Below are 12,464 nucleotides of genomic sequence, written 5' to 3' on the forward strand. Positions count from 1 at the left end.
AGACGTCATGTGCGCCCTCCATACTTTCTTTAAAGGGATTGCGTGACGTCATTGGTTGATACCAAATGGCCGGCTGCCGGAGACCCACCGAATTGAACGCCGCGGGAAATTGACCACTTTGGAGACGAGGGGCGCCTCGCCGAACAAGATCGGTAGCGTTTGTTTTGGCTCGTTTGTGTCCCGTACGCGGGCAAAATCGCTGCCTCACCCCGTTTTCCGGAGGGGTGTAAAATCGAGCGTCTCGTCCCCCCCAAGAGGAGTCGCCGCGCTCGGTTGTCTGAGGTTACAGTAGAGTTGATGAGCGCTTCCGGAACTGACAGTCGTGTCACAGCGGGAGGATGAGCAGCGCGACACTCAGCGCGTGGTTTCACGAACCGCGCAGAAGAGCGCGCATCTTGCAGTGCATCTATGCGGTGGGCTTCATGGTAAGTGTGGTGTCGGCTGTAATTTGATTTGTGTGTAAGAAGTGACATGCGTTCTGCTGCTGCCTGCCCCCCGTCGTACAAGACGGGGGCACGAAATCTCTCCAAGTGTCCTGCTGAGTTAAAACCGTGCCGGCCAGAACACCGTTGCAGATCTCTACCGTCCCCCTCGGTCAGTGCAGTATTCATGAGTCGTTATGAGCGATGTCTCGCAAGTATAACTCGCCACGAGACGAGTTATACTCCCCGCTTGGGTTCAGCTCCCTCTCACCCTGGACGGCTCCCCTTGCCCTCTTCTTAGAGTAACAGGATTAGAAAGATAAAGAATAGATCGATGGAGGGTCGACAGTGAGTGGGTCAGTTCTGCAAGAGCCACCGCGATTGTTGAAAACTGTAAATTTTTACAAATTCCACAGCCATGAATACACGCTTCTTTAATTAGTAGTCCTCGTTTTTCTGTATTTTCTGAGGAATCCAAGCTGTATTGAACTCAGCTGTCAGAAACGTCTTCAGACTCAAAAGCTATCAAAACTTGGAGCACATGTGCACATGTCAGCTGTTCAACTTTATGTGCATTGTTGTATGTTGTATGTGCCCATTTGTCCCCTGTTGTGTTCTGCTGCTTTTCTACATTTGCTCAGCAAAATCACCAATAAATGTTAGAGAGAGAGGGAGAGAGGGAGAGGGAGAGCTGCACGGTGCTTTAAGTCATCATATTACAGCACAGTGGATGCAGACAGTTGATGAGATGTCGAAACATTTGAGGTGTTTAGAAAGTAGATGCGTGTTTCTGAACAAGGCAGTTTACTTCAAACTTTGGAGAGTTTTGACGGTTTGCCTTTTCATTCTGCAGCATCACTGTCAAAAAAACAAAACGAAACACGTGAACCGGCATTTTCTTCTCTAAATCCATGGCACGCCAAAAAAAGTGGGCACCACACATTTTGAAACCGAATTATCAGCATCAGGAACATCCCGATTTGTGAAGACTGTGACATGACATATCCAATAACTGTTGTTTTTCCAGATGCGTTAGCCGTTTTATAAAAGGTAGTTTTACATAGGTTTGCCAGTAGTCGGGGCGATAAAATGGTTCGTCAAACCAAAGGTAAGTTGAAATATCAACGCCTGTTGGCTTAAGAGTGCGTGGGACAGTAAAATTGCGTAATGGATTGTGCCGTGACACTACATAAACCACTATGTGACTTCAATCAAGCCTTGGCAAGAGCTGCACAGATCTCAGAAATGCAGATAAACAGGTTACCCAAATATGCCCAATTAATGCAATGTCTTTGAACTTTTGCGGCTCGCCTCAAACTATTTGTGTTGAAATCGGTGTTCACAGCCCACCGGCTTTATCCAGCTTCTCCTTATGCATGACATGGAAATGGTAAACGGACTGCATTAATGTAGCGCTTTTCCAGTCTACCAACCACTCAAAGCGCTTTACAGTGGATGCCTCTCAGTCACCCATTCACACTCACATCCATACACTGATGGAGGAGGCTGCCATGCAAGGGGCCAACCTGCTCATCAGGAGCAGTTAAGGGGTTCAGTGTCTGGCTCAAGGACACTTCGACGCGCTCTGGAGGAGCCGGGGATCGAACCAGCAACCTTCTGATTACTAGATGACCCGCTCTACCTCCTGAGTCACGCCGCCCCTGTTGTCATATACACTTTAAAAGTACCGTGTGCCTTCCAACGCAATGAAATGCATGTGCCCTGGCTCTGTCAGCCCTTGAATTATATATGAGGAAATAATAAATAACAAAAAACGATAAAGAAATCAGAAATCCCACGAAATAATAAATCAGTGAAAGTTATGCAAGGTGCCTTCTATTTATTATTCCGAGTGCCTGGGGGTAAAAACCGTAAAAAAAAAAACAAACTTGAAAGTCATGATAGTAGCTGTAGACAATCAGGGGTTTTGTGATCTCATCATTCCTGAACTTTGTTCTTTTTCCTGCCATTCCCCGTGTGTCCCACAGGACTTGTTTGGGGTGAGCATGATCATCCCTTTGCTGAGCCATCATGTGAAGTCTCTTGGGGCCGGCCCCACCGTGGCGGGTATTGTGGGTAAGTGCGTTCACCTCGTAGCTCACCGCAGTCATTTACATCCAACATACCGAGTCGTTGTGGGCGAGCCAGAATGACGAAATAACCGATAAATTATCGCCGCTAAAGCTCCATCAGACCCTATAAACCCCAAAGACATGATCCTGTCTCTTCAGGATGTGATTCATGAGTAAGAGAGGGGAAAATACATATTTATATTACTTCGTTTTTAACTCCAGTCCTACATATTGTAGTTTTGTTTAACACCTGTGGTGATATTGGTAACTGCACTGGCTCTTGACCAGTCCGAGTCCCACAGATTCATGATAATCTGATTGACTGAACTGTTGGTCGAACCAGAGTTTTTTTAATTTACAAAATTGATTTTTTTTTTTTTTTTTACATTTGATAAAGCAATTTTACACTTCTGAGAAACATGCTTATTGGCCCAGCAACTTCTCCAAACTCTTCTGCATTTGGCGGCAATAGTGAGCTCAGAACACAAAATTTCTTTAAAATTTTTTCTTTAAAATTTTTTTTCTTTTGCATATTAGTGAGTGAATTTCACTATTGGCATTACTAAGTCACTTGTATGAACAACTGATATTATTGTAAACTACTAATAAGACACGTTAGCCCCTAGCTAACGGGTCTGACCCTTTAGCCGAGCGGTTAGTGGTGTCGCCTTGAGGTGCAGTACACCTCGTATCGAATCCCGCACCGGGCAACAAAATAACCGGTTACGTTATTGATAATACACTGATAATGTGTATCAGTTAGATTCATTATTCATACATTGAGCTTCTAAGAAACAGTCAAATGCAAACTAATGCCATGTTGTTCATTTCAGGGTCGACGTATGGGGTCTTACAGCTGTTCTCCAGCACCGTGGTCGTAAGTACTGACTTTGTTTCCCCCTCAAGTTACTTTGAGGATGAATTCAATGGCCGATACTTTTTTGGCTCGGGCACCCAGTTGGTTGTCGACCAGAGGCGTCACACTACATGTCATCTGCGGCATTTCAGGGAAACAATAAACAATGTCAATAACACCGGACCTCTAAGATCATGTTTGGTAAAAACCTCAGTCTCTGGGAATTCACTACCGAACATTCACAGAGGACGCCTAACTACCCGCGCACACGTACAAATGTCGTTCTGACAGAACTGTGTGTACATGACTGGATACGCGACAAACAGTCGATTAGCATTTTCCAGTTCCTAACAGTCCAACATGTCTTCCTGCCCTGCAAAAAACACGCACTGTCCGACAAAAGGGAGGGACTCTCATTCCCAGGTCTCCTTCCACTCCGTCTGCGGCTCCTGAAATTGGTTTAAATCTCAGGGGCCGTGCATCGAATTTAAGAGAGAATGAGTCGTTTGTGGTTTTCGGTGAGCAGATTGGCTGGAAGGCATGGCATGAACAGGCAGGTCTCTATGACCATCCCCACAGAACACAGCAAACTCAATTGGTACTGATTTGATTAAGTCATTAGGGTGTGTGTGTGTGAGTATGTGTGTGCGTGTATGTGTGTGTGTGTGTGTGTGTGTGTGTGTGTGTGTGTGTGTGTGTGTGTGTGTGCACAGTATCTCATTATAATAAGGGACAAGTAGAGACGCCAGGGTTACTTGGATGAGAGAGCAAAGGCCTGGTATTCCGTTAAAATTCGTTGAGTCACCTGATCTTTCACACTCTCGTCCTCGGGGTTTAGGCACAAAGGTAAAGGCGGAGGCTGAGAACAGAACAAGAACTAATATGCCATTCGTTATGCTAATAGCAGGCTTCTGCAGCGTATGCCAGTCTCCTCCTTGTCTTTCTCTGCTTGCTGGGATCTTAGGACAGGTGCAACCAGTTACCTGTCTATCTTCTCTTAAGATTATTATTACTACTACAACTGCTCGTGTTACTACATTTGCATTTATTCATTTAGCAGAGCCTTTTTATCGAAAGCAACTGACAAGAGAGCGAGCAATCAACAGATGAATTTGATTTTTACCAAATGGCATCATAGAGCAATATATAGTGATCATATCATGTTACTACTATTTGTAGTAGTAGTATTAGTACCAGTTGTAGTAATAGTAGTAGTACTAGTCATACTAGCAGTAGTAGTACCAGTAGCAGTAGTAGTACCAGTTGTACCAGTTGTAGTAGTAGTAGTAATACTAGTTGTAGTAGCAGTAGTAGTACCAGTGGTACCAGCAGTAGTAGTAGTACCAGTGGTACCAGTAGCAACAGTAGTACCAGTCGTACCAGTTGTTGTAGTATTTATAGTAAAGGTGGAAAATAAATCAGGGACTGGTTTGATCAAGCATTTAGAAGGACAGCTGATTAAGGACTGCTTTCTCATCAATTATTAATTCAGTCCATATTCTTGTTAAGTATCTATGACACCACCTATGCTATGTATATATTTATTTCCAAGTTGTAATCCCATCTGCAGATAAAGATGAACGGCAGGCGTACTTTAAGCACCACTACAGGCTCTGTTATGTCAGCACACTGGATGTGACGTGTACTTATACTTTCAACACTTTGAGTACATTCAGTAGCAAGTGCTTACACACGTTCACCTAAGCACAAGTGTCCGTGTGGTACTTTCACTTTTACTGCAGCAATAGTTTTTCAGGATATTCGTTAAGGAGTCACGATATTGAAGTTTTTAGAGATAACTGATCATTTCCATGGTCATTTCAGCCGATACTGATATTTCTATGTTTACGTTAATTTTCGCATAACATTTTCAGACATCTTTGCTCTACAACAGGTTAATCTGTGAATGCTTCCTTCCTAGTTTTTTTTTTTTCCTTTGGTAAATATCAAAAGGGCCTACATTTGTTTGTTGGCTGTAGACCGACCTATCTTTCCATCAGCATCTGTCGGCATCAATATCCATAATTAACGTGTTGTCATATTGGTGTGACATAGCCATAATTTTGAGATCTGCCCCAAAACCAATAACACATTTTAATTCATTACTGGCCGATACCCATAAGCTGACCGATATATCTTGCATATATCTTCCTCTAGTGTTTGTACTTGTGCTTAAGTGAAAGGTCCGAGTACCCCTTCCGCCGCTCGGCTGAGCATGCTGTGTCGCTCCTCTGTGTGATTGACAGGGCAGCTGGAGCGACGTGGTGGGGCGGCGGTACTCTCTGCTCACCTGTCTGCTGCTGAGCGCTTTTGGCTACGGCCTGCTGGGGACGTCCACCAGCATCGGCCTGTTCGTCCTCGCTCGGATCCCTGTGGGTGAGTCACGCCTCTGAGGAAGCAGCAAACGAGTGAAATTTGACCGAAAAAACCCCCAAAAACAGGCATGTTATCAGTGGTGTGTCTTTAGACCAGCATTTGGGTTAAGCAATTGGGATTAACATCTACCTCACCTTAGATGCTTCTGCCAACTTTCATGTTCTTTGGAAAGCAAGGTGTACGTGTTTGTCAGCACTTTGAGTAACGACAAATATTATTCAAATTACTCATGGAGTACGCATGTACAAAACTCCACGAGGCTTGGTTTCTGTTTTTGTTTGCTTTGCACCACCGTAAAATAATTCCTGGTGAGCTCTGCGTCAGCGCCGGTGTGGTCACTTCTAACGTCGACTGTTTTTTACTCTCAGGGCTGTTCAAGCACTCCTTATCCATATGCAGAGCCCTGCTGTCTGACATGGTGTCCGAGTCAGAGCGCCCTCTTGTGATGGGACACTTCAATGCCGCCTCCAGTGTGGGCTTCATCCTGGGCCCGGTGGTCGGGGGCTACCTCACCGAGCACGAAGGCGGCTTCTACACTTCCTCGTTTACCTGTGCGGCCATCTTCCTCCTCAATGCTGGTAGGTACGAGGGACATGGCAAAAGGGAAAGGTAAATGAAATAAGGCCCTCAAATAGAAAAGGGTGCCGTGTAGCTTTCTACTTGAGTCCAGACCTGAATAACATCAACAGATCAGAGCAATTAAGTGGCGTCCGGGTGGCGTGGCGGTCTATTCTAACACAGGGATCGGCAGTTTGAATCCCCGTGTTACCTACAGCTTGTCGTCCCTACATACACAATTGGCCTTGTCTGCGGATGGGAAGCCAGATGTGAGTCTGTATCCTGGTCGCTGCGCTAGCGCCTCCTCTGGTTGGTCGGGGTGCCTGTTCGGGGGAGGAGGGGGAACGGGGAATAGCGTGATCCTCCCACGCGATATGTCCCCCTGGTGAAACTCCTCACTGTCAGGTGAAAAGAAGCGGCTGGCGACTCCACATGTATCAGAGGAGGCATGTGGTAGTCTGCAGCCCTCCCCGGATTGGCAGAGGGGGTTGAGCAGCAACTGGGGCGGCTCGGAAGAGTTGGGTAATTGGCCAAGTACAATTGGGCAGAAAAAGGTGGGGGGAATCAAAGCAATTAAGAAAAACAAACTCAAATAGAAAGGATGTGGGTGAACTGCACATTTGACGGCATCTTCCGTCTTCTAATGTCATCAGAAGATATTGTTCCATGTTAGCAATGAATATTTTCCTGACTACTGAGAGGGTTTTTCTAAATGAGTGAATACAGTAAGTGCTAAGCACAAGTAACAGGCTAGTAGTTCTTGAAGAGGTGAGTTTTCAACCTGCGCCGAAAGATGGGCAGCGACTCTGCTGTCCTGACATCAGTGGGGAGTTCAGTCCACCACTGTGGGGCCTCCGAGCCGTGACCGGGTCGATCGGCAGCAGGGGCCTCTGAGCGATGGGGCAACCAGGCATCCCGAGGCAGCAGAGCGAAGTGGTCAGGCGGGGGTGTAGGGCTTGACCACGGCCTGGAGATAGGAAGGAGCTGTTCCTTTCACTGCCCTGTAGGGTAGCACCAGAGTCTTGAACTGGATGCGAGCAGCTACTGGGAGCCAGTGTAGGGCCATGAGAAGGGGAGTTGTGTGGGAGAACTTAGGGCGGTTGAACACCAGACGAGCTACAGCTTTCTGAACAAGCTCCAGAGGTCTGATGGCCGACGCCGGGGCGCCAGCAAGGAGGGAGTTGCCGTAGTCCAGTCGGGAGATGACCAGAGCCTGGATGAGCACCTGTGCCGTCTCGTCAGTGAGGAATGGGTGAATCCTCTTGATGTTATAGAGGAGAAATCTGCAGGAGCGAGCAACCGATGCAGCGTTTGCAGCAAACGACAGGATCACACCCAGATTCCTCGCAGTCTGAGTTGGCGTCACCACGGTGTTGTCAATGGTGATGGCCAGGTCTTGGTGCAGGCAATCTTTCCCCGGGAGGAACATCAGCTCTGTCTTGTCCAGATTGAGTTTCAGGTGGTGTGTCGCCATCCACCCCGAGATACCAGTCAAGCACGCAGCAATGCGTGTCTCTACTTGTGTGTCGGAGGAAGGGAAGGACAAGATAAGCTGGGTAATCTTGATGTTTTCACAATAACGAAAGTTTTTCGGCTCCGACAGAAGTGTAGTCGTATACTTGGTTTCAATGCCATTCAGCAACCCCTACTGATATGTCGTATTAGATTTTATGACAGCCAGAATATTACAAAAAGCATTAATAAAGTATATACTGCATTGTGTCTGTTCTGTTCCAGGGCTGGTGTGGATGCTACCCTGGAGCGAGATCCTATCTTACCGCATCGACGCCAACTCCAACAGAAGCAGCAGTAAAATTTGCCACATCAACAACATCAAGAACTCCACGTACCACAACTTCTCCAATGGAAACGGCCACCACCACCCGGGATCGGGGTCGGCATCAGCATCGAAATCCTCGGCAAGGCAACAGGGAGGTCTCGGGTGGAGGGAGGTGTCTTTATTCCAGTCTGCCTGGAAACAGCTGTCGTCGATCAGCTCCAAGATCCACACGGTGGCCTCCTCTGACATGTGGGACCTCTTCCTGGTGCGTCTGCTCATGGCCGTCGCCATCATGCTGTACTACAGTAACTTCTCCCTGGCCATGGAGGAGCGTTTCTCCCTTCGGCCCAAAGTGACGGGCTATCTGTTCAGCTACAGCAGCACGCTTGGGGCCCTGGCCGGGTTCCTGGTCGGGCCGGTCACCCAGCTGTATGGGAACAACATGCCCGCCCTGCTGCTTCACTCCACGGTGCTCACCTGCTCCCTCATCCTGCTGTACACAGTGGCAGCCAGTGTGTGGCACGTGCTGCTCAGTTCCACCTTCTTCGCCATCTCCACCACCATTGGACGCACCTGCATCACCGACCTGGAGCTGCAAAGGGGAGGGTTCCAGGCCAGTGGGACCCTCATTGGAGCTGGGCAGTCCGTGACCGCCGTGGGCCGGGTCCTGGCACCGCTCCTCTCTGGTCTGGCACAGGAGTTCAGCCCCTGCGGGCCCCCGAGTCTGGGTGTGCTCTTGGCTCTGTCTGCTGTGGGCTTACTCCTCATGAGGATCCCTAAATGGGATAAGAGAGGGAAGGTGAAAATGACCTGAATCTGAGACACAAGTGGCAAACAAATGAGAGAGAGAGAGAACGAATAGAAAAAAAAAAAAGATGATAGAAATTGTTTTTACGACGGGGAGCCACCTGTCACAGTAAAGGAAGTCGTCTCGGAGGCCAACCGAAGAGATGAAACAGCGAGCTCTTTTTCCTATTTGGAGGCGTGTTGTTGTTTTCTAGACGGGCCGTGCCTTCACCTCTACTGACCTCACCTGCGGATGTCCTCTGAGGACGTCACAGGGACGAAAGCGCCGGACATGGCCGACGGCGTGGTCCCTCTCTCCGGGAGAGTGGAATCAGAAACCAAAAGTGCTGTTTTGAAGAAAAAAGAAAAAAAAAAGTAAAAAAAACTAAATGGAAACACAAGGTCTGCTTCCCTCATGTATGATGGGTGAATGGGTATGAATGGGTGTTTTATTACTGCAGCGTGCGAGTTTTTTGTGTTTTACGTGTGTTGAGATGGTAAGATGTAAAATGAGTTTTCTGTCTTGTTGTTCAAGAACCACTGAACAGTCCGAAGTCCCTGACTTTGTGACGCACATACAATTATACTGGGTGATACGGAAAATATTATAATCACAGTAACCATAGGGAATTTCACACGATTTTGAAATATAATCACGATATCCGCTCCCATGTGCAAAAACACAATATTTCAGAATTCAGCTGAAGTTCGTCACATTGGAAGGTTTGGAAACGTAATCAGAAATCAGAAACACTTTGTCGTTTCGTTTCGTGTACTTGCGCACGTGAAATAAAACGAAAACTCGTTTGCCCCCAGCCCACAGCAGTGCAACACAAACACAAAAACGCATCCAAAAACTAAAAAATTTTTTTAAAAAAAATCACTGTCCGGGAGAACGAACGCCAGCCAGGATGACTGTTGGAACTGCCGGTCTGCATGGGCTAGCAGTTAGCTTAGCCCGCCCTGCTTCCGTGTCCTGTCGGACCGCCCTCAGTGTTTCCTCTTCGGGGCGCAGCTCCGGTCAGGGCCGTGGTCCCTAGGCCCACAGGATAGAGCAGACCACGCTCCCTCAGCCGATCCAACGCCAGCTCTCCCAGCCAGACACCTTCGACCCCCCACCACCCACTCCACACGATGACACTAAAAACACAGTCAAGGCTAGGCAAGGCTGCCGCCAGACCGCCCTCGGTGTTTCCTCTTCGGGCACAGCTCCAGGCAGGGCCGTGGTCCCTGGGCCCACAGGATGCAGCAGACCAAGCTCTCCCGGCCGATCCAGCGTCAGCTCTCCCAGCCATCAAACGAAGACACAAACGTAGACGCCCAGCGTTGACAAAGACACTGCATGGACGGTACTGGGTGAGGCCGCCGCAAATGTGAATTTGCGCCGCCATCTTCCCACACCGGAAGCGGAATTTATTTCAGCTTCATCTCACGTGCGCAAGTGTGTGAAATAAAATGACAAAGTGTTTCTGACGTAAAGCGCAATATTGAGCCTAAACTAACGACGCTCCCTCAGATATTTCAGGGCTCATTTTGTGAGAAATTTACAGAAAAGATTCTCATCATCATATAACATGATCGTTTTTCCATAATATGACGATATCGAAATATGGTCCTGATACATCGCCAATGAGAGACGATTACCAGCGATATTGAATTATTGCCCAGTCCTTCTGATAACGCACTGCAAGACGTGTAATACACTTGTAACTCAGGACAAACCGGGCACGGACCTTAAATATGCACGGACCAACCCAGACGATTAGATTTAGACTGTTTTAAAGTTGTTGTGGTTTTTCTTTTCTTTTTTTTTCTTTTTTTTAATGGTCATCTGACTCAGTCCTTAATGTCATTCTCATGTCTGCCAGTGCACTGATTCTGGAAGGGTTCCCTTAGTGGTGTAAGACTGTTTTTACCTTTTGATACAGATGTCTCGTTTATTACTTCACCGCTGAGATTCACGTTTGAATTTTAATTTATCTTTTAGGGGGGTTTAAGTGGACATTCAAAGAAATTATGTGGTCATTGTTTTGTGTTTATCTTATTCACTTTGCGTTACTGCTGTTATTCATACAATGACCTGGTGTACCGCCTGATGAAGAAAACGAACAGGTGGACAGTTTGACATAAAGTCGTCATGAATAAAAGTCTTTCTCTATTTTTAAGTCCTTTGTGTTGTTGTATATGAAAAGCTGACAGTGACTCAACATTATAGCCGCTATCCACACAACAGAGGTCAGGCACTATTCCTGTCAAACATGTCTCCTCTGACTTTTTAAGGTGGACCATCATTCACGGTCAGCTTCAGGACCAGTCGTTTGCGCCACACGCTGGTGGAACTGGTGAACTGAAGAATCCACAGACGCCATGTTGCTGGCAACATGGAAAATCATGGAAAATCATACTCATAGGGAGCTTGATATATTTTGATATAGTATATATATATATATATATGTGTGTGTGTGTATATATATAATCCAGTGAGTCAAGTAAATTCTTTATCAGACAGTACAAGCTTGTTTCATGCCATAAGCAATCATCAGCTGTACTGTCGCAAAGAATTTACTTGACTCAGTGGGTTATTTTGCTCCTTATTTATTGAGCACTTTCCCTACCATTGAGTGTTTCTTTTAACAAAGTTATACCATCTTTTAGAATCCAACCGGGTTTCATCACATTGAACTGTTGTAATGTTGAATATAGTATCAAACCAAAACTAGTTTTCAAATACTCCGCATATATTTCAGACCTGTTTGTGAGAAATTTTAGGCAATAGATTCATTTAGCGGCACGGAGGCACAGTGGTTAGCGCGGTCACCTCATAGCAAGTAGGTCCTGGGTTTGAGCCCCAGGGTAGTCCAACCTTGGGGGTTGGCCCAGGTCGTCCTCTGTGTGGAGTTGCATGTTCTCCACGTGTCTGCGTGGGTTTCCTCCGGGTACTCCAGTTTCCTCCCACAGTCCAAAGACATGCAGGTCAGGTGAATCGGCCGTACTAAATTTTCCCTTGGTGTGAATGCGTGTGTGCGTGTGTCAGCCCTGTGATGGACTGGCAGCCTGTCCAGGGTGTCTCCCTGCCTGCTGCCCAATGACTGCTGGGATAGGCAGTGTCCCCTCAACCCTGAGAACAGGATAAGTGGTTTGGGTAATGGATGGACGGATGTTTTAAAATGGTGATTCAGGACAGACTTGGGCTACTGATATGGGTGTAGACAATGTAAAAATTTTATTAAGAGGATAAAAATTACAAGGGAACATTTTTATGAGGTGTAACAGACAAACTCCAGGACCTTTAGTACCAAGCACTAACAGATCCTGATGTTAACACAGACTATTTACAGAAGCTGGATCCTTCATCAACTGTCACGCACAATAAAAATACAAAAACGACAATATTTACACAACAGACAGTGATAAGGAGGCAGTCCATTGTGCAAAAACTGATTAAATTAGCTACTTAAAAAAAATCAAGGCAAATTCTACAAGCAGGTAAATGTAATTGAATTAAAAACATTGACATGAAGTGTCACATTACCTGCATAAATAAACTTCAAAAGTCTTCTGTCCGACGGATACAACACTGCAGACAGCTAATGTACAGATAATAATATCACCCC

General features: G+C 46.6%; 1 protein-coding gene across 1 annotated transcript; it reads left to right on the forward strand.

Moving 5' to 3' along the window:
- Window positions 1-339: 339 nt before the first annotated feature.
- Window positions 340-8,878, forward strand: mfsd9 (major facilitator superfamily domain containing 9). The gene is made up of 6 exons (XM_056289874.1): window positions 340-425; window positions 2,411-2,498; window positions 3,328-3,371; window positions 5,597-5,726; window positions 6,095-6,304; window positions 8,022-8,878. Exons 1-6 carry the CDS (start codon window positions 423-425, stop codon window positions 8,876-8,878), a joined length of 1,332 nt encoding a protein of 443 aa, XP_056145849.1. The 5' UTR covers window positions 340-422.
- The last annotated feature ends 3,586 nt before the right edge of the window (window positions 8,879-12,464 follow it).

Source organism: Lampris incognitus, chromosome 11 (genome assembly GCF_029633865.1).
Source record: "Lampris incognitus isolate fLamInc1 chromosome 11, fLamInc1.hap2, whole genome shotgun sequence".
NCBI classification, from domain to species: domain Eukaryota; kingdom Metazoa; phylum Chordata; class Actinopteri; order Lampriformes; family Lampridae; genus Lampris; species Lampris incognitus.